This window comes from Balaenoptera ricei, chromosome 20 (assembly GCF_028023285.1).
Source record: "Balaenoptera ricei isolate mBalRic1 chromosome 20, mBalRic1.hap2, whole genome shotgun sequence".
In the NCBI taxonomy this organism is placed as follows: domain Eukaryota; kingdom Metazoa; phylum Chordata; class Mammalia; order Artiodactyla; family Balaenopteridae; genus Balaenoptera; species Balaenoptera ricei.
Window position 1 is genome coordinate 56,835,942 of NC_082658.1, and position 23,805 is coordinate 56,859,746.

Sequence of the window (23,805 nt, forward strand, 5' to 3'; positions counted from 1 at the left end):
TAGACAGGATGTATGTGGTAAAATGAACTGCTGTAAAAAGACCTTTAGTAAAAGGTGGTGGTAAAGTGTGGGCATTAAGGGAGTGTTCTACAGTCCTATCATTAGGTCCCAGTCTTTAGTGAGTCTATGTCTCTGGGCTGTGAACGTCACAAGTGTTTCAACGTTTTTTCCTCCCCTTGCCACTTAGGTGGGACAGGATGGCTAGTGGGCTAGAGTTAAGGCATTTCCTTTCCCCCAGGTCAGTCAGACTGATATAATCTAGCAAGTTAGGTCCTGGTTAAGTAGTTTCTCCTGAGGATGAAACCTTGTTAAGAAGAACAGAGTGCTCTAGCATATTCCAAAATGGTTCCTTTTCCCCTCTCTCTGCCAGAAACGGGAGGGGATTTTTCTCTGGTATTTACTGTGAGAACCTGGTAGACCTCCTAGAGGTGAATCTCACAAAATTGTGAGGACCCCACTATGACTGGGTCCCCTGGAGTTTTTAATTCTCAGATTTGTCCACACTGAGCCTCCAGCAACTCACCAATTACAGTTCAGATTTTCCTACCCAGCTGGTTCTCACACTGGTTTCTGCTCAGAAGTCTCTGCTCCAGCAAGCTGTGACTCCCTGTATTCTCCTGTCTCTCCAATCTTGCAGGAAGTGATTTGCCCTGTGTCCTCCTCTCTTACAGATCCAAGAAGAGTTGGTGACTTTTTCAGTCTGTTCAGCTTATTATATTACTGATTTTTAGGATGGAGTGGTGACTTCCAAGGTCCATTACAGGCAGAACAGGAAACGAGAAGTCTGGCAATGACTTTCAGATACAAAACCAAAGGTACAATCCATGAAAGAAATAATTGATAAGCTGGACTCCATTAAAATTAAAATCTTCTGCTCTGTGAAAGATACTATCAAGGAAATGAGAAGGCAAGTCATAGACTGGGAGAAAATATTTGCAAGAAACATCTAATAAAGAACTGTCACCTAAAACATACAAAGAACTCTTAATGGACCAAAGGTCTTAAGAGATACCTCACCAAAGACAACATACAGATGGCAAATAAGCATATGAAAAGATGCTCCACGTCATAAGTCATGAGGGAAATGCAAATTAAAACAAGAGATACCACTACACATCTATTAGAATGACCAAACCCTGGAAACTGACAACAACAAATGCTGTCAGAATTTGACAGGATGCGGAGCAATAGGAACTCTCAATTCATCACTGGTGGGGATGAAAAGTGGTACAGTCACTTTCGAAGACAATTTGGTGGTTTCTTATAAAACTAAACATTCTTACCATGTGATCTAGCAATTGCACTCCTTGGTATTTATCCAAAGAGTTGGTAAATTACATGTACACAAGAACCTGCACACAGATGTTTATAGCAGCTTTTTCATAACTGCCCAAATATGGAAACAATCAAGATGTCTTTCAGAAGGTGAATGGATAAACAAACCTGGTACAAGCGGAGAGTGGAATATTATTCAGTGCTAAAAAGAAGTTAGCTATCAAGCCTTGAAAAGGCATGGAAGAACCTTAAACACATACTACTAAGTGAAAGAAGCCAATCTGAAGTCTACATACTGTATTATTCCAACTACTGATATTCTGGAAAAGGCAAAACAATGGAAATGGTAAAAAGATCAGAGGTTGCCAAGGGTTGAGGGAGGAGGGAGAGAAACAGGCAGGGCACAGAAGATCTTTAGGGAAGTGGAAATACTCTGTATGATATTGTAATGAAGGATATGTCATTTTATATTTGTCCAAACCATAGAATGCACAACACCAACAGTGAACCCTAAGATCAACTATGGACTTTGGGTGATTAGGATATCTATGTAGGTTAATTAATCATAACAAATATACCATTCTGGTGGTTGATAATGGAGGAAGACTATGCATGTGTGGGGAAAGGGGTTATATGGGAACTCTCTGTACCTTCCTCTAAATTTTGCTGTGTACTTAAAACTGCTCTTAAGAGTCTTTTTAAAAAAAGTAAAACTGTCTTTATCCACAGATGGCATTGACCATTTGTATAGAAAATCCTATAGATTCTACCCAAAAGCTATTAAAAAAATTAGTGAGTTTATTAGCAAGGCTGCATGATCCAAGGTCAGTATACAAAAATCAATTGTATTTTTATATACTAGCCACAATCAGAAGTAGAAATTTATAAATGTCAAAGAGAACAAAAAATATGAACTACTTAGGGATAAATCTGATAAAAGATGTATAAGACATACAGTGAAAACTACAAAGCACTGCTGAGAACAATGAAAGAACTAAATAAATGGAGAGATATACCATATTCATGGATCAGAAGACTCAATATTGTTAAGATGTCAATTCTCTGGGGGCTTCCCTGGTGGCGCAGTGGTTGAGAATCTGCCTGCCAATGCAGGGGACACAGGTTCGAGCCCTTGTCTGGGAGGATCCCACATGCCGCAGAGCAACTAGGCCCGTGAGCCACAATTACTGAGCCTGCGCGTCTGGAGCCTGTGCTCCGCAACAAGAGAGGCCACGATAGTGAGAGGCCCGCGCACTGCGATGAAGAGTGGCCCCCACTTGCCACAACTAGAGAAAGCCCTTGCACAGAAACAAATACCCAACACAGCCATAAATAAATAAATTAATTAAATAAACCCCAAAAAAAGTTAAAAAAAAAAAAAAAGATGTCAATTCTCCCCAAATTAAAGATGCAATGTAATCCCAATCAAAAGCCCATGAGGCTTTTTTGTAGAAATTGAAAGCAGATTCTGAAATTCATATGGAAATGCAAAAGATCTAGAATAGCCAGTCACATTTTGAAAAAGAACAAAGTTGGAGGACTTATACTACCTAACTTAAAGACTTGTGGCAAAGGTACAATAATGGAGACAGTGTGGCACTGATGTAAAGATAAACAAATGGACAAACAGAACAGAATGGAAAGTCCAGAAATAGGCCCACATCATATACGGTCAATTGATTTCCGACAACAGTAAAGTAATTAAGTAGAGAAAGGATACTCTTTCTTTCAAATGGTGCTGGAACAAATAGATATGCAAATGAAAAAAAAAGAAATGCATTTCTATTTATATCTTGCTATATTAAAAAAAAAATCAATTCAAAGTAGACCATAGACCTATTGTAAAACCTAAAACTATAAAATTCCTAGAAAAAAAAGGCAGTAAATCTTTGTGGCTTTAGATAGTCAAAGATTTCTAATTGGACTTCATTAAAATTAAGAACCTCTGCTCTTTAAAGGACATTAAGAAAACCAAAAATATAAGCCACAGATGGGGAGAAAACATTTCTAAAACATAAATATCTGACAAACATATAAAAGGATATGTTTTTTAAAATTCTTAAAACTCAATAATAAAAGACGAACAACCCAATTAAAAATAGGTAAACAATTTGAACACATATTTCCATCGAAGAAGACACGCTGATGACAAATAAGCACATGCAAAGATTCAGCCATTGGGGAAATACATATTAAAACCACGATGAAATGCAACTACACACCTACTTGAATGTCTCAAATTAAAGACTTTCTATAACACTCTTTGGTGAAGATCTGAAGCAATTAGGACACAAATTCTTCTGGTGGCGATGTAAAATTGTACAACCACTTTTGAAATGAGTCTGGCAGTTTCTTTCAAAGTTAAACATAATGGGGATATATGTATATGTATAGCTGATTCACTTTGTTATAAAGCAGAAACACACCATTGTAAAGCAATTATATTCCAATAAAGATGTTTAAAAAAAAAAGTTAAACATACGCCTCAGTCATTCCACCGGTATTTACCTAAGAAAAATGAAAATGTATGTCCATCCAAAGACTTGCACATGAATGTTCATAGCAGTTTTACTTGTATAATACAAAATATGCATCAACAGGTGAATGGATATGCAGATTGTGGTCAATTTATGCAAGGGAATACTATTCTGTAATGTAAGAGAATGAAATACTAATCCACGGAACAACGTGGATGAACCTTAAAATAGTTACACTGAGATAAAGAGGCCAGACCCCACCTCCCCCCAACAAAAGAGCACATACTGTATGATTCCATTTATACAGAAAAATAAAAAACAAACTAATTTGTAGCAACAGAAAGCAGATCAGCAGCTATCTGGGGATGTGGGAGGGACAACAGTAAGATTTACAAAGAGACATGAAGAAAACTGTTGGGAGTAATGATTATGTTTATTATTTGGATTGTACTGATGGTTTCACAGGTGTATACATGTATCAAAGCTTACTAAAACATACACTTTACATATGTGCTATTTACGATGTCAACCACACCTCCACAAAGCTGTTTTTAAAAAAGTAGAACAACATCTGTAACACTGACATGACAAAATGTCTCACACATATTAAATTTTTTAAAAAGCTGTGCAATTATCTGTATCATGATCTCATTTACGTAAAATATGTGTGCTTATACTGAATATACAGTATGTATGCATGTATGTATGTATAGAAAAAAAAGCCTGAAGAAATATATTGTTAACCTGTTTACAGTTTGAGATCGGAGAAACAATATAGATATAGCTTTTCATTTTATATATCCCTATATTGTTTGAACTTTGTATAACAATTATGCGTTACTTCTGAAATTAACAAAGAGAAGAAATTAGCAGTTTTAAAAGCCACTGGACAAGATGAACTTGAAGGTAAAAGCCAAAATCACTTCTTTGTACAGCAGAAACTAACAACATTGTAAAGCAACTATATTCCAATAAAAAAGAATAAAATAAAAAGTAAAAAGCAAATTGACTTATGTATGAAAAAAATGGAGTCTTTTCTTTGGAGAATGATCCCCAATCGTGGAGAACAGGGAGGGGGCACATGCCTCAGAGTCACCTGGACTGATCAGACTCAGAACTGCTCTGTCCCTCTCCCAGGAGAGAATCCCTACTTCCATGAGCTACCTGGATGGACAACAGCATTTGTCTAATCCTCAGGTATCTTGAGGCACAAAAGCGCCAAGAGCTCTCAAAGACCAACAGCTTTACCTCTGATTTTCAGTGGGTATAAGGAATATCCAAAGCTATGATAAAAAAATCTGACAATGTTTCTGAGCCCACGCTCTTGGGGTATTTAGTACCTTGGATAATTTGCTGCTGCTGTTCCCGGATTTCATCAAAACCCAAGCCTCTGGTCTCCTCCGGCTCCTCGAAGAGCCAAGGGTTGGGTACTCCTCGCTTGGCCCCTCCAGTCATCAGGCTGGACCTGAGAACAAGATTAAAGGCGTTACATAACTCGAAAAATACAGCTCTGCTGCAAATCACTCCCACGAGTGCAGCGGGGGCTAGCCTCGCCTGCTTTGAAAATTCAATTCGACTGCAATTTACTGCATGCTTAGTTTATGCCAGCAACTGTGTTCAGTGCTGGAAGAGATACGCAGATGAATAAGGCCCAAGCCTGGTCCCCAGGAGAATTACAGCCTGTGAAGGAGACTGTGGCAGCGTGTAATACTCTTACTAATCCTCCATGAGACATCTGAGTCAATAATCATAAATGAAGGTCTTAAATTTCAAAACACAAGGCCAAATGGAACTGGCCTTTCTATTAGGACAAAGTCTGTCTCACAGGTGGCACCAAAGGCACAAATATTATTTCTCAAGAAGATATAATGTTGCCACTACAGGTTATAGCATTAAAAATGACCACTGACTTTCGTGTTAGAGGGTATTTGGCTGCTCAGATAGAAACACATGCAGGGTTTCAAAACCAATTCTATGAATATAGCGTAGCATTTATAACACAAATTCTGAATTATCCATCTTAATCTTGACTCCCTCTCATAACCCACACGCTCCTTCTGCACCAGACATATTAGGCTCCTTGCTGGCCAAGGAACACAGAACACACATTTCTGGCCTCAGTCCCATGTTTACAGGATCCTTCTCAACCCAGGTATCTCCTCTCCTGTCTCCACCTGCCCACATTCTGTCCAAACTGTGAGGACCATCTTGTGGATGAAACCATATCCGACCACTTCTATCCAGAAGGGAACAGCCACTCACTTTATAGTATGACTCATAGGATTCTTTTTAAAATGATGGTAATGGGGGACTTCCCTGGTGGCACAGTGGTTAAGAATCCGCCTGCCAATGCAGGGGACACGGGTTCGAGCCCTGGTCCGGGAAGATCCCACATGCCACGGAGCACCTAAGCCCATGTGCCACAACTACTGAGCCTGTGCTCTAGAGCCTGCCAGCCACAACTACTGAAGCCCGCGCGCCTAGAGCCCGTGCTCCGCAACAAGAGAAGTCACTGCAATGAGAAGCCCGCGCACCGCAAAGAAGAGTAGCCCCTGCTCGCCGCAACTAGAGAAAGCCCGTGAGCAGCAACGAAGACCCAACGCAGCCAAATATTAAAAAAAGAATGGACCGTGCTCACCAGCTCTACTTCTTGACCCTCGGGGTTCACTCTTCAGCCCCTGGGATCCAACTTCTACCCCATCACTCTGCTGAGGCTTTTCTCAACCATAACCTCCTTACTGCCATAAACCTCGTCCCAGTTCTCACTTCACCCGTCCTCCAGGCCTCACTGGCCACTGCTGACCTTCTTCCAGTATCCAGGAAACCCCTCCTCCCCCTCGGCTCCTTCCACGCCCCTCTCTCCCACGGGCAGGTCCTTCTCTGTAACTTGCAGGTACCTCCTTCTTCCATCTGCCCTTTAAATAGCAGTGTGCCTCAGGGATTCTATTTAGATCTTCTCTTCTTGCTATACTGTCTCTCCCTGGGCAATTTTACCTGTGGTTTCAGACTGTAAGGACCGATGCTAGCAGTGCTTAGACCATTCTTATGCCCCAATACGAATGAAACAGGCCATATTCTCTTGAGTCATCATGGTGGTGGATTCTTACCTGGGGCTCCCGCCCTGGCAGGGCACTATCAGAAATCTGAGGGTGGGGGAGGAATGGCATACAAATAGTTAAAAAGAAACCCCACATATCACAATCCACGCGAGGCAGGTCCTCCCACCCCTCATCCTGATTGAAAAATCACTGACTTTCAAATTTCTCTACCCACACCATCTCCCTACAGGCTCTTCTATCTGCATTTATGGATTTTCCTTTAGGACTCTCCAGCTGGGAACTCCACTCCAAATTCAACACACCCAAAATCAAATTCACTACTTTCACCTCATAAGCGGTTTCTTCTCCTATCCTTTCTAGCGGCATCACTGTATTCCCAAGTCATCCAACCCCCCCCCTCACCCCCACCCCCCCGCCACATCTCATCAATTCCCAAGACCTCCCTTCGGAGCTGGTTCTCAAGTCCACGCCCCAAGTCCATCCCCGCTGGTGCTGCCTCAGCTCAGACCTCATCATCTCTCGCGTAGAAGATGCTCATAGCCTGCAACCGCTCTCCTTGTTCCCAGTCACCCCGATTCAAATCACCTTACGCTCTGCTGCCAGAACGATCTTTCTAGAACACAGATCTCCCCTATTTTAAAACTGTCACGACTCCCTAAGAAACTACAGGTCAAACTTAAGCTTTACAACATGGCCCCAGTGATCTCTGCAACGTCATCTCCCGACACCCCCTTCCATACCCTACTCTTCCTTCAGCCTTACAGACTCTCACCACGTCTCAGACAAAGGCACAAACTTTCACACTCTCATGTTTTTGTATGAGTCTGGAGGGTCCCCACCCCCACCCCTTTGTCCATCTGGCAAAATTCTATTCATCCCCTAAGGCTCAACTCAAATGTCACTTCTGCTGTTTAGTCTTTCCTGATTCCCGTCCCCACCCCCCTTCCCTTAAATCAATCACTCCTGGTGCTCTCATGGCACTTCGTGCAAAACCTCCAACGTGGCATTTATCAAGCAGGATTGTAGTTAGTTATTTACTCATCTGTCTCCCTTCCTAAATTATGAGCTCTGGAAGGAAAGAGGCCACATGACAGTCATGTTTATATCCCTAGGACCAGAAAGACAGTTCCTCTGAGTACGCTGGAGAAGCATTCAGTACGTGTTTATGAAACAGAACTAAGAAAACCACTGAGCTTTTTCAGCAAGAGAGACAAAATGAGAGGGGTATTTGACATTTATCTTGAGATTAAAAAAAAAAAGGCAAAGGAAAACTTAACTGCTACCTGCCTTCAAGAGTTTAGCAGCAAAGACTGACGTTCAAGCAGATGGAGAGAATTTTAACTTGAACGGGAATTCTGTCACTAAAACACCTTGCAGCTCAAGCCCACTTTTGGAAGGACGATGAAGGAGTGTTTCTCCTTTGAAAAGTCAGCTGAAGAAAGGAAATGCTAAATACTATGCTTCTGAGGTTAGGGTAGACTTGAAATGTTTTTAAAAATAAATCCGTCATTTTTACCTATATTTTCAAGATGGAACTTATCTAATAAATGGAACTTATCAAATAAATGCCACATTACTAAACAGGTTAGCTATCTGTCTCAAAAAGATTTTACCAAAAAGTTTCAGAGTCCCTTCTGACACTGTAAAAATATTTCATTTTTATCCCCCAAAGAAAGTGATACACATTATTAAATTATGACAATATGGGGGGGGGTTGCAGTTAATCCATGTTTTTCTGCTGACAAATGTAGTTGCAACTTGTCAGAGTTCACAGGGAGGGTGTTCTTATCAACCGAATATAGAATTGAAAAAGCACTGAATTCCAAGCAGCAGCTTTTCTTAGCATTTCCAAAAGATGTCAAAGTGACCATAAAATGTTTGTTTTGTCTGAAAAAACAGTGTTTGAGTATTCACAGGCCACAGGGAGGTCTGCAGTCAGGACTAGAGATGATATTTCTAGGGTGTCAGTGAGGTGAATCGAGTCTACAGAGCTTTGTAACTAGACTTGCCTGTAGGTGTGAAAATGCTACTATGGTCTGAAAGGGCGATTCCTTTCTCAAAGCTTTCTCAGCTAGTTTCTTTCCATGAATATAAAGATGCACAGAGGCTCAACTTTCAATCAGAAAATAGTTTCTTTGACATACATTCTTTAAAGGAAAAATCTGGCAACAACATCCAGGCTGGCTTACACTGAGGAGAGGCTGCAGTCAGGGAGGTAGACCAGAAGGCTAGTGCAATTTAGGTAGAAGGGGATGGGGGGCTGGATGAGGGAAATGACAAGATGGAATGGCAGGGAAGGGACAATTCACCCAGCAATTCAAAGGAAAGCCCCACAAAAGTGCTGGTGAGTAGAATGGATACAGAGGATAAAGATTTCCAAACTGGGTGACTTGGAGAACTGACACAACTTAGGGAAATGTTTCATTTCCTTTCGGGATTTTCTCAAATTTCAACATAACTCCCGTAACAACCCCAAAGTAAAACTGCTGTCGAGATCATAAGCTATGGATTTGTGGCTACTTGTAGCCATATTTACTAGACAGCTAACTTCTTTAAGCCCAGTACTCTGTCCAATTCTGTTTTTGTATCCCATCCACCTATTCATCCAACCATCCTTCCTACACACACTTACTGAGTCCCTTCTGTGTGCCAGCATGAATCTAGGGGCTTTGGAAGAGAACAAGAGAGACAAATACCTGACCTCAGGGAGCTGGTACTCCAGGGACAATAAATGCCTAACACTGTGCCTTTTGCAAAGTACTCAAATTTTTGTTGTTGTTGTTAACTAATTGAATAAAGATTAGTCAATTTGTTTAGACTAATTAGTATTAGTCCAGAACAATAAGACCTCAAGCAAGGAAAATCTCTTACTTACACGTCATCCAAGGAAAGTCTCACCACAGCATCTTTAAAATATACCGCAAGCAAATAATTTTTTAATTGTAAACCACTCTCATTTTTCTCCCTATTCACTGCTGGCTAAAGGTTACCATAAGAAGTTTTAAATGTAACGTTAAAATTTAACAAAACAGTTCACAGAAGAACACAAATGCAGGGTGGGAAAAGGCCATCAGAAGTCATTATTTTGGCCTCTGACCTGAATTTGAGAAACCTCTGTGTGCTATTCTCGAGTCATCCAGGCAATCTAAAATCAAGCAAATAAAACCAAAGGGAACAATTCTTTACTTTTACCTTAATGTCAATGTCATGGTACCTGAAAAGTCGAAGGAGGAGAGGAACGGGTGATTAAAAAAATAAACAGAATTCTTAGGTTTTGTCTATTTTTTAAATTGAAGTATAGTTGATGTACAATGTTGTGCTAATCTCTGCCGTACAGCAAAGTGACTCAGTTATACACATGTAGACTTTTTATGTTTCCATTATCGTTTATCACAGGATACTAAATATAGTTCTCTGTGCTATATATTAGGACCTTGGTGTTTAAAAACCTAAGAATTCTAAGTGAAAGGTGAATTAGCTGCTCTGCCAAATGTCTGGTGACTGAGCGCCATCTGCTGGTTAGTGATTAAAGTTCAAGTACAAAATAAATGTTAAGCAATCCAATAATTACCATTTATTACAAGCAGCTCCTTAACTTTATTACACAGTGGAGTCTTGAAAACACGTTTAGAAACAAAGAGTGAAAGTCAACAATATGCTTACATATTACAAGGGAGTTTCTGTTGTGCCTTTTCGACACTCTTTTCAATAACAAATGTTCTACATCTTCTTTCACTTTTTTCTGCATGACCAAACACACTTAAATGATAAATCCAATGAGAACCCAATGAGGCTGACAATTTGCATTTAGGCATTAGGCGTGCCCAGTGATTTCCACCTTTGCCTCAACTTGTTTTCCCCCTTGTTTCCATTCTCACTCATTTAAAGATACAAGGCACTAAAATATTCAATTAATTGTGCAAATTAACACTGTTCTCTGGACAAAGATGCAAGTCCAGTAAAATGAAATTATTGGCTGGCAGGGAGTAGAATTAAACACTACAGTGCTCTACAGTGTTAAAAATTCTATGTTAGTAGAATTTTATATTTGTCAGCTGATGTACAAAAATCCAAATTTGGCATTGAGACCGTTGAAGGGTGTGAATAATGTATATGCTCAAGATGCACAAAAGCCAAGCACCGCCTATACAGTCATCATTTCCACCTCAATAACCTTGTTTCTTATCAATTAATCTAGTTCATATCTAAAAACTCAAATTCATAATAACCATAGCATCCTCTCCCTCTGGAGCCAAGGCCCAGAAATCTGTAGTCTCCCTCAGGTGATTTTTATGCAACCAGCCAGGCACCAATACACAGATGGGTATGGAAATTACAGGTCTGGAAAAAGTAGGGTTAAAGAACGAGGGAAACCATAAGGGGTACAAACCCTACTCACTCTACAAGGGCGATCTCAAGTCTCGTTCCATCCAGTTCTTCTCAACCTACTCCCCCTCACATGGCTCTCTTTTCCAATCTCCTAGACCATTTATGGCCCAGGCCACATCATTCAGCACTTACTTATAAACCATCACGGACTGTTCTCCAATTCTGTTGAGCAGGATAGAAAGACGTGCCACCTCTGAATTCCCCTCTGCTAAAGATCAGTGACAGCAAGTGTTGTGGAATGTTTATAGACCACTTCACAAAAGCATAAATATACACCTTCACAAATATTTATCTCATCCGAACTTCACAACATTTTGAGTCATGATTATTTTCATTTTTACAGAAAACGAAATGGAGTCAAGATTCACACCCAGGTTTTCTAACTGTAAACCCTTAGCTCCGTCCACTGAATTACGCGTGCAAAGTTAGCAATCCTTGGCTGGATTCTACTAAGTGCAGCGAACAGGAGGGCAAAGTACTCAAAGCCAGTGAGAAGGAACAGATGATGAGGGTCCCTGCAAGGGACCAAAATTCAGAGAAAGGGAGGCCCGCGAAACGAAACCCATAGCCAAGGTCAAGGAGATGAGTTCTAGTTCTCCTTCTGCCATTAACCCGCCCTGGGTACAATGACAGTTTCCTCATCTGTAAACCAAAAAAGTAATCCCTTCTCTGCTTATCTTGAAGATTATTATGACAGTCAAATAAAATAATCTGTATGAAAGTGCTTGGCAAATACAGAAGAGGGGGAGGGAGAAACAAAGTTTTTAAAAATTTATTTTATTAAATTTTTGCTGCATTAGGTCTTCATTGCTGCACACAGGCTTTCTCTAGTTGCGGCGAGCGGGGGCTGCTCTTGGCTGTGGTACACGGGCTTCTCATTGCGGTGGCTTCTCTTGTTGTGGAGCAGGGGCTCTAGGCACGCAGGCTTCAGTAGTTGTGGCTGGCGGGCTCTAGGAGTGTAGGCTCAGTAGTTGTGGCGCACGGGCTTAGCTGCTCCGCGGCATGTGGGATCTTCCGGACTAGGGCTCAAACCTGTGTTCCCTGCATTGGCAGGCGGATTCTTAACCACCGTGCCACCAGGGAAGTCCCTCTTTTCTTAATAGACAAGAAAATCCTTTTTTTTTTTCTTCCCAGTTTCTTTACAATTTTCACTTACAAGAAGCACAAGTTGGAAAGTATTATATAGGCTTTATAAAAAATAAATCAACATAACTTACAATACAGTGTGTATAGGTAACTCCTTTCTTCTTACTGCTTATTCACTGCCTGGAATTTGCTTCCTTTTTCAATTCCCAAGTGAGTTTTATCATTTAAAGGTAATGCATGAGGACTTCCCTGGTGGCACAGTTGTTAAGTATCTGCCCGCCAATGCAGGGGACACGGGTTCGAGCCCTGGTCCGGGAAGATCCCACATGCCGCGGAGCAACTAAGCCCACGAGCCACAACTACTGAGCCTGTACACCGCAACTACTGAGCCTGTGCACCACAACTACTGAAACCCGCGCACCTAGAGCCCATGCTCTGCAACAAGAGAAGCCACCGCACCACAACGAAGAGCAGCCCCCGCCCGCTGCAACTAGAGAAAGCCCACACCCAGCAAATGAAGACCCAACGCAGCCAAAAAACAATAATAAAAGTAATGCATGAAGTAGGAAATCTTTTTATTTTCCCCATCAAAAGTCACAACTGTACCAGTAGTTAAGGACTGCAACTCAAAACAAGATACCATTTCTCACCCATCAGATCAGCATAACCCAACCAGTTCTGTAACCCCCACCGACACCTACGGTGTAGGGAAATGGGCTCTCCCATATACCGTCAGAGGAAACGTAAAGCACTATAACTTTTAAGAAACAGACATGGCAGAACCTATTTTGAGCACCCATACCTTTTGTCCCAATAACCCCACTTAGGGGAATCTGTCCTATAGAGGCAGAAGCCACATTCTTCATGGATATTTACCGCATCATTGTTTGTAATGGCAAAAAACTAAACCACCCAATATTCATCAAATGGGGAGTGGCTGGAAAAGTGACTGCCTTTCTATTGTGAAATAATGCAGCTATTGAAGAGAATTTTGTTAAATCTATTTTTGTTAGAGGAATGCCCAAATTTAAATGAAAAACAGTAAATTACAGAGTAATATGTAAGATTCTTTTTTTCACAAAATAGGAAAGGAAAATGCATATTCATGTAACTACACTTGTAAATATATGTACAAGCAAAGATAAATGTGGGGAGGTTAACACAGGTTATGTCAGGAGAATGACACTGGAGGGAAGGAAGGGGGAGAGGGTATTAACTTTGGGTCATACCTCAGTGTGGACTGACTTGTTATAAGGAGTGTGTATCATGTGGATAATTTGTTTTAAATCCAATTAAAGGTGAGTCATTTCCCCATAGGGTGGGAGAACCAGGGAAGAGGAGCTAATAAGGCAGCAAAGACCCACAAAAGTAAAGACCACTTAAGTGAAGACTATCAGAGGCACTGAAAGTGTTCCTCTTCTTTCAAAATTAAGAATGGGAAGCAGAAACTAAAAACCAAGAAATGCCAAAACCAAACATCTTTTTCCAGGGGGAAAAGAGCAATGGAAGAGAAAGATGTGACAGGAAAAGTCAAGGAAGGAAGATGAAAGAGAGGGAAAGAAACAAGAATAAACAGCTTGCGGATGGATGGGGCAAAAGTCTACAGAGAAGCCCTGAGGAGGAAGTTTAAACATGACAAATGGGTTTGCGGTGACACAGAGAAAGGGGGAAAAGATGAAAGAGAACTGAAAGGTAAGCGATTCCTCCTCCAAAGCTGGAAAGTCCAAGCAATCAACCCTTCTCTCCTCACTCTCAAGGGAGGAGAACCCTAACTTTTAAAAATCTAGAAACTGGGAAGGTCTGAGTATGTCTCCCCTTCTACTGACTTACATCTCCACCTTGTGGCCTGTTCAAGACATAGCTGTGTGTGTGTGTGTGCACGCATACATACACACACACACACACACGTACAGATGCATACATATGCGTCTCAGTGTATATGTGCATGTATACTTATACATAAGTATACATGGCTATATACATACACATACATATGTAATATATACACTAAGCATATATGTAATGTAATATATAAGTATACATTGTTATATATTGTAAGTATATATACATATGTATTATATAAAAGTGTGTATACATGTGTATTTACGAATTTTTAAATTCAAATAGAACATATAGACAAAGAAACCGAAGCGTACAGCTCAAAGATAATTCACAAAGTGAACACCTCCAGTTAATCACTACCCAGGATAAGAAACGGAGCATAGGCAGAACCCCAGGACCTCCCATGCCCGCTCTGGTCATTGCTTCCCCCAAAGGGAACCACTTTCATTATTGATAACACCATATACAAAGGTCTGCCTTTATAGGAATGGAATCCATATAGTACGCAAGCTTCCGCCTGGCTTATTTCACTCAGTGCTGTGTTTGCACACGCTTCTGCCTGGCTTATTTCACTGAGTGTTGTGTTTGTGAGATGCATCCAGTGTGTGGTGTGTGGCTGTAGATCGTTTCCTCTCATTAGGATCATTGTATAAACACGCCCTCATGTATTTATCCACTACAGTGTTGGTGTTCAGTGGTTGTTTCCAGGTGGGACTATTTAGAAGGATGCTATAAACACGTACATGTCCTTAGTACATACAGTTCAGTTTTCAGACAGAGTTTTCCAGAGTGGTTGTAAAATGATGGTCCCCCCAGCAGGACATGAGAACTCCAGTGGCCCCACATCTTAGTAACTCCTGAGACGTCTGTAATTTTAATTTTAGCCAATCTGGCAGGCGTAATGGTATGACAGCATGGTTTTAGTTTGCAATTTCCTGATGACTGGAGAGGCTGAACACCTTTTCATGTGTGCAGCCACTGGACACCCTCTTTTGTCAAGTACAATGTCAAGTCGTCTGCCTATTTTTTCCCTAAGGAGTTGTCTTTTTCTTGATTTATGGGGGCTCTTTATATATTCCAGATATGACTTACGTAACAGATATATTCACTGCAAATCTAGATTCCCATACTATGGCTTGGCTTTCACTCTCTCTGTGGTATCTTTTGATACACAGAATTTCTTATTTCAGTGAAATCCAACTTACCCTGCGTTTCCTTCACGTTCAGTCTTTGTGTCCTGTTTAAGAAATCTTTACCTATTCCCAAGGTCATAAAGATATCTTCCTGGCTTCCCTGGTGGCGCAGTGGTTGAGAATCTGCCTGCCAATACAAGGGACATGGGTTCGAGCCCTGGTCTGGGAAGATCCCACATGCCGCGAAGCAACTGGGCCCGTGAGCCACAACTACTGAGCCTGCGCGTCTGGAGCCTGTGCTCCGCAGCAAGAGAGGCCGCGACAGTGAGAGGCCCGCGCACCACGATGAAGAGTGGCCCCCGCTTGCCGCAACTAGAGAAAGCCCTCGCACAGAAACGAAGACCCAACACAGCCAAAAAATAAATAATAACAAGCATTACCAAAAAAACTTCAAAAAAAAAAAAACATCTTCCTACGTTTTCTTAAAGTTTTATTTTACCTTTCACATTTAGGTCTACAATCGTTCTGGAATTGATTTTCATGGAGGGTTGACTGTAGAGGCTAAGATTTGTTTTTTTCCATGTGGACATTCAGCTGACCTAACACTATTTATTGAAAAGATCCTCTTTTCTCCCCTGCACTGCAGTGTCACCTCGGTCATAAATCAAGTGACAACATGTGTATGGAGGGCTGTTTCTGGACTCTATTTTGATCCACTGGTTTATTGGCCTGTCCTTGTGCCAACACCACACTGCAGCTTTACGGTTAAGTCTTGATAAATGATCACGTGAGTGTTCAAAACTTTTGTTCTTCAAAATTGCCATATACACCTTAGAATCAGCTTAAGTGACAGACAAAAAACAAACAGAAAAAACTGGCTGGGGAATCTAAACGGGTTTGCTCTCAATCTACAGATCAATTTTAAGAGAACTAACATCTTTACAGTACCGAGTCTTCCCAATCTGTGAACATGGTTATCCCTCCATCAGGTCTTCCTTCCTTTCTCTAAATGCTTTATAGTTTTGAGTATAGAGGTTTCATACTTTTCATTTGACTTATTCCTACATATCTCCTGTTTTTAAAATACTATTTATTATCAATAGCATCTTTTAAGTTTGTTTTCATTTGGTACGTCTTTGTGGTCCAGCTTTCAAGGCCTATCCTAGGAGAGGAACCAGCAGGTTGCTGCTGCGAGCTCATGGCCAGACTACGCTTTATCACATCCACACGGTGACAACTGGCCACCTTCACTGACTTGAGCAACAATGTGGGATTGCAACGACTGATATTTACCTAGGCCTCAACGTCTCTGGGTTCACTCCCTTGATCAGTCATCCAAACGGATAATCCTTCTTTACCATCAGTATCTATTTGTAAGTCAGGCTGCTAACAGAGCTTCCTTTCCTAGCCCACGGAGAAAAAAAAAAATCTGGGCTAAATGACCTTCAAGTGATAATCAGTCTGGTTAGTACACACATAACTGAAACACTTCAAAAGAGCTACACTGTCAAGTTTGAGATAATTTCAAGATATTTAAGAGCACTATTTAAACATTCTACTTCATAAGCTTCAAGATATACTGCTAGACAAAAAAGATAATGCACAGTAAAGAGGACATTTTACACTATAATTCACGTTAAAAACTGAAAGGGTGAGAGAGTGATTGGAGATGTATGTGTATCCTTATACACGTGTATTACCTTTCTAGAAGGAGACACAAAAAACTGTTAGAAGTTGCTGCCTCCAGGGAGGAAAAGGGAAAATGCATGCCAGAAGTGGGAGGGCACTCGAGTTTTCATTGATAACCTTTTTGTACAGTTGAGTGTTTACAATGTGATAAACATCTTTAAAAGTAAATGTATGTTTTAAATTTTTTCAAAAGTATTCTATTCATTCCCATTAACCACTGGAATATCCCAAAGCATCAACATTCTGGCCTGACACTATCAACCAAACTGCCTCTTCCAGAAAAGGAGTCAAAAAAATACTTGGTCATATGACATATCCAGTTTTTCTCCCCGAGAAAACATGGTCACCGTACACTTTGCCTGGCTAGTATCAGACCAGTAGTTAATACAGAAAAAAAAAAGTGCTAAGGCAACATATAGTCCAGATTTTTCAGGTCGGTCCATGTTTCAAACACTCCCTCTTGTCCCTAAGTATCAGTCCCTGCATCAAATTAACCTATTTAACCTATGTTTCTCCAGAACATGGAGACAAAGTCAGAAGCTATTACCTCCCAAATGGAATTAAACAATAATTAACATAAAATGCACAAGATCATCTGTCTACAGAAGAAGCCAGTTCTATGAAACTGTATAAATGTGTTGCTATTGAAACCAGGGTCTACTTCAAAAGCACTTCTCCTAAACCTCCTCAGGAATACAGGTAAGAGTAAATAGCCCAGCTTCTTTAAACAGTGAACTAGAGATTTAAAGCAATTATCCAAGTTCCACTTGAACCTAAATAAAATAACCCAGAAGGCTAGTGAGCTACCCCTTCTCTGGGATTTCAAGAACTTACTGAGGTCACAGTAGTGAGGAACCTAGAGTCTCTGGTGTCAGAAGAAACTTCAAGATGAAGAGAGTCACTGTTGCTAAGGGAACACAGAAGAGGGTTGGTACACCAGTCCTACCCAACATCTCTATGTCCTTTCTCCCTTGCTATCAGAATTCGATTTTGTTCAAGGCCCCACTGCTCAGGGAACATAAGCCTGTCCTCAGTTTCAGTTCATGGATGTATCTATCCTAAATAAACCAAGCCAATCATGGCAACTCCATTCCACCATGGCTCTTGGTATAACATAGCATGTGATACAATCCTAGCCTATTTCTGTTTTGAGCCAAAGTCCACTGTGAAGCTTCCAGGAGGTGTTTTTTTCCCCTCTTAGAAAATAACTGGAAAATACAAGAGAATCAACAGAAAAACTACTGAAAACAATCAGAATTAGACTGTTTACATATAATAGCATCCAGATATCCAGTTTTCAAATAAACATCAAAAAGCATAATGAAATGAAAAACTGAATTTAAAACTACCACCAAAACTATAAAATACCTCAAAATAAATTAAACCAGAAATGTGTATTTGAAGAAAACATTCTGAAAGGCCTGAAAGATGGCTTGAACAAACAGAAAAAAACCCCATATTCTTGGGTAGGAAAATTCAACATTATAAAGGATTTCAAGATTTCATGTAACCCCAATTTTTAAAAAACCAACAGTTATTTCTCTTTTTTGGAATTAGATTAGCTGATTGAGTTCATTTTTTTTTTAATGAAAATTGTTTAAAAATAGTACAATGACAGAAGACTAGCCCTATCATGTACTAAAACTTATAATAAAGCCACAAAATTAATGGTGTTAGCAGAGATCAATGAAATGCCTTACAAAGTCCAGAAATAGATCCAAATATATGGGAATGTATTATACGATAAATATCTCAGAATTTGTGAAAATATGGATGACTCCGTAAAAAAATGTAGTCAGTCACAAAAATAGTCAAATAGGAAAAAAGTGCGATTCATACTCTTCAAATTCCGAATGGATCAAATATTTAACAGAGTAAACAAATTTAACAAAAATTTAACATCAGAACTATCTTCATATACTAGATTGGAATAGGATACAAAATTTAATAACACTCTTTGGAGAAGACCGTATGGAAATAGGCACTCACATAAGTTGCTAGCACAGATCTAAATTGGTTCTATGAAAATTATAAATGCATATATCCTTTGGCCCAGCCATCCTTCTTCTAAGAACTTATCTAGAGATAGACTTTCACACATATGAAATCCCTTATCAAGGTTATTCACCACTATATTTTTGTAATAGAAAAAAAAACTATGTAATATATATACACAAATGTAATAGAAACAAAACACGTATCAATAGTAGACTAGTTAAATTACAGTAGTGCACACAATGAAATATAAGGCTATAAAAACTAATGCCAGAGGATTCAATTACAACATCAACCCTCATATTTCAAAAAAAAAAAAAAAAACCCCATAACTAATGACAAAACCTCATGTGCTGGTTTGGGAAGACCTCCAGGAAATTTAGATGACAAAAGAATGCTGTAGAATAATTTGTGTAGTATGCTACCGTTTGTGTAAAAGATGGAGGGAAATAAAATATTCCTATTTGCTGGTATATATTCAAGAGAACCTTGGAAATATATACCAAAAATCATTAAAACTGATATTTGTTGAGGAGGGGGGGCACACAGAAGGGAGGGAGGCTTTTCATTGAACACTGTTAAGTGCTTTTAAAATGTCTCAGCCACGTGAATACATTACTTATGCAAGACATACCCTCCTTCCTCTCCTACTGAAGTTTGGAGTGTGGCTGGGAACTTTCTACAGGTATTCTCGACCAAGAGGAATCGGTCTGAAGACAAAGGCAAAACAAAGACATGGCCAGAACCTGGATCATCACCGACTGTAGAATTAACCACCCCTCTCAATCCTCTAACTTGGAATTTATTATATGGAGGTATTTTTCCTTATGTAAGTGGTTTTGCATAGGGTTATCTGTTCCCTGCAGCTGAGGGCATCGTGACTGTAATACTAGCGCGTGAGCCAATAATACTAGTGCGTGAGCCAAACCAGGCACCCCCTTGGTGAGGGTAAGAACAATAAACACCATCTTCTTTTCTAGACCTTTTAGGTGCTTTCCTTGGTCCTTCTCCTCCTCTGACTGCTGCAGACACAACCTCCCTTTCTAGTCTGCATTGTATATACCCATTTGCACTGAATTTCTGTCCTGTGTTTATGTTTCCCCTGCCTGACTGAACTCTTTCAGAATGAGCATTATATAAGGTGAACAAACCCCACCAGGGTCGCCTCTCAGCCCACCTCATGTGCCTCTATTAACTTCTGATTCTAATCTCCGCTAATTAAGAGAGTAGGCAGACTATGTACCAAAGTTACTTCTTTCCATCAAACCACCCCAAATAATCAGTGAGGCAGAGACAAAAAGCGAGGGGTTGTCCCAAGTCCCATTTCATGTTCCTCTCTGTGAGCGTGGGCAAAGACTACATTTCCCAGCCTCCCCCGCAGGCAGGTTGGAGCCATGTGACTGGTTACGGCCAACGGGCTGCTACATATGCAACTTCCAGGCGACAGCCTATGAGAGGGGTGAGACCTCCACACCCTCTCTCTTCTCCTCTCATAGTGAGCATGGAGGTCTCCTGTCAGACAGCACAGCCACATGGTGGGAAACCCTGAATCACCCTTTGAAGGGAGCTGTCCCAGAGAACCACCAGACTTTATATGAGGCAGGCAAAAAATGCTTTCATCTGGTATTCCCCTGAGGGTCCCAGGTTTGTTTACAGAGCCCAGCCTGTCACATTCTGACTCAGTCTACCTTTCAATCAACAGAAATCTGCTGAGCGCCTGCTATATACCAAACTCCCACGAGTTATTTATAAAAGATACTGGAAAAACAAAAGATTTTCATTCAGTGAGCAATCAGTTAATAACCCTTGTGTTAGGTTTTGGTCCCCATCCTCAAGGATATTTAAAATTTAGATAGAGAAACAAAATATACGCTTGCAAAAAAAATATTAAAAACCACATGGCTTCCCTAGCTAAATCAGCTCCCCACTAATACTCCCTTCAAAGCACAATATATTTTTCTGCTGAACTGATTTTACTTATTTGTATGAATCTTTAATTCATGTCTGTCTTTCTTGCTGAACTGTAAAGAGCTCAAATGCAAAAACTAGTTGTTTTTGTTCTTTTTAATTGTTTAGGGTTTTTTGCCACCACTCATAACAGGCACTCAAAAGAAAAGCTTCCATTTACCACATTTTTGATTCCTTAACTAGTTTTCATTAAATTATCAGAGAAATTTAATATTCTTGACTGCACTTAATACCACCTTAGTTCAGCTATCCTTGGGGTCACTGAAAGAGAGAAGCACATCCTTTACTGATTTCAGCATATCCTTTACATGCCAGATGACCCAGAAAGTTAGTGTATTTCTGGGGCATAAGTAAAAAGGATAAATAATTATGGCTTATCCGTTGTCTCACAGCTAATGATGCAGGGGTATATTCCTCAGAGAGTTCCTACTTCTGGAAGAGTCGGTTCATCCTGTGTTCATAACTTCAAGCAACATAAAGTATAAACGAATAATTTTTTAGGAAATCTCAGTACTATCAGATGGAAATCATCCCTCTTATAAATCAAGCTTTAAATTGAAAGAAAACATTCAATGATCTAAAATGGTAGAGGGGCAATACTTTTAATGGCATATTCAATGTAAATTTTTCTTTTGCCTCCCTTGGCTGCCAATACAGTGAAATGAAATATAAATTGGAAGTATATATATATATATATATATATATATTTTTTTTTTTTTTAGCAGCTCCAAGGAAAAGTAAATATCTGAAATTAAATGTAAAGCTCACACTCTAAGAAAATGTGAACATTATCTTCCATTCTTTTGATGTTAGCAGTTGGTCTGCTTGTTAATATAGCATTCCTGACACATAGCTACCATCTCAACCTCTAACTAACTTCCTATTTCCTATAATCCTCAGTATACTTGGTGGTGTGAAGATTAAAGCTTACCCAATTAGCCACCCACTACAGCCGAGTTAATCACATAATCTCTGAGATGGTCACAGAGCAGTGGAGTATGCAATGATTTTTCTTCTCTCTTTACAAAGATTTAACTAATTGTGAGAATTGGCAATGCTCTCAAATATAAAGGGCAGGAGGGTTTTCAATCAAAGCTGTGTCACTGCTTTATAAATTAGGGCTTATCTTCGTCCAAGAGACATTGTTACACAGAGACTTCTTTAACAAGTTTCCAAATGCCCTCAATTAGTCAACCATTAGCTTACTGAGACCAAGTCTCACATCAAGGCTTACTGCTTTAGAATAAGGATCAGTAACCCGTAAGGTAAAACTCAGATTCTGTCACATGACAGCTACGCATTCAATTATGGGATTCCTACAATCGTGTGTTTAAAGGAAATGCTAATCCAAACTGAAGTTTGACAGTACTCTCCTCCCCTTAATAAGTCCACATACGACGAGGAAGAGGAAAGTTTTGCGGGGTGAGGGGGGTGGGTAGCAGAAGGACTCCTGAGACTGAGGGATGGGGAAGAGAGAGAAAGCAAAGACTTGGGGTTGAGAGAGGAGGACACAGAGGAAACCAGAGAAGAGGAAAGGGCTCAGGAGGACAGAGAGGGTCGACAGTTTTCAGGGAGTCCTGGTTGGGTCAACTGATCTTGCGGTGTTGCTTGCCGCCAGTTATTACGGGGCTTCAAACTACCGATTAGCAGAACACCCCCAGTTCTCCAACAGTACGTGTGGTGATGGTCTAGCATGAATGACAAGATGTGCCAGAGAGAGCAGGTCTATAACATTTAAGTTCTGATAAGGCTTCCTGACCAATGTGTTTCTGTAGGTTGTGACCTAAAAGCAAGACATGAGCCACCCCCACCCCACCCCCAGTGACAAGGCAACCCACAATGATATCAAGAATGACAGAAGCCATCAAAAATATTGGAGGAATCCAGAGATTAGGGAAGCAAACAAAAACGATGGAGGAGCCCAGAACTAGGAATCTGCAGGACTGAAGAAATCTTTGCGAGTCACTGGAGACCATCAGAGCAACCGACGGGCAGGGGAAGGAATGAGGTTTCTCCAGGGACAGAGCTGAAAGGTCCCCGACAAGGTCTCAGAAATGACCGGGCAGCCTGACAGTCAGGAGGTGGGAGGGCAAGGTCCAACTGGGAACCCATATCCAATTCATGTCTACAACTGAATTCAGATCCTCAGAAGGCTAGGTCCAAGCAAGAGTTATTTGGGTATGGGAGGTTGGGGAAGGAAGGGGAGGCCTCAAAGGTGGGGATTTGGGGTGGAAAAAAAAAAAAGGGGGGGGGGCAAAAATAACACTCTGACATGGGCAGGTGGGTGAAATCAAAGACTGGAAACTCTGTCCTCAAATCTAAGACAGTCTGCTTCTAGCAATTTCCTTGACTTTAACCTGTGCTCGTGCACACACTCATCCACACACGTACTGCCTGCCTCGATCAAGCCTGCACTGCCGCCATCCTCCCTGATGAGCTGGGGTTGGGCAGTGCTATCTGGTGTTCATTTCACAGCCCTTGAGTAGATTTCCCAGGGCTTCCTCTACATAAGAATTTGAGAATGGTTTTACCTTGTATGCATTTCCTTACTGATCAGATTCTCCTAGAATGTCTGTAGGACTTGCACTTTTTTGGAGTTATGGGCTGAACTGTGTCCGTCCCCCCCACGCCCCCGCCTCCAGCAAAACTCATTCGTTGAGGTCTTAACCCCCAGGAATCCAGAATGGAACAATATTTGGAGATAAGTTCTTTAAAGAGGCAGTTAAAGTGAGGTCACAAGGGTGGGCCCTAATCCAGTAAGAAAAGGAAATTTGGACATGGACACACACGCGGGTATGAGAGGAGAAGACAGAGAGGGAAAACGGCCATCTACAAGCCGAGGAGAGAGGCCTGGAACAGATCCTGCTGTCATGGCCCTCAGAAGGAACCAAT

The 23,805-nt window shown here is 40.7% G+C and overlaps 1 protein-coding gene across 1 annotated transcript in view; it reads right to left on the reverse strand.

The window, feature by feature from the left end:
* STX8 (syntaxin 8) overlaps positions 1-23,805 on the reverse strand; it is a 248,120-nt gene that overhangs the window by 197,093 nt on the left and 27,222 nt on the right. The window contains exon 5 of the mRNA XM_059908935.1: positions 5,093-5,217. Coding sequence (XP_059764918.1) covers positions 5,093-5,217 — 125 coding nt within the window. The remainder of the gene's footprint in view (positions 1-5,092; positions 5,218-23,805) is intronic.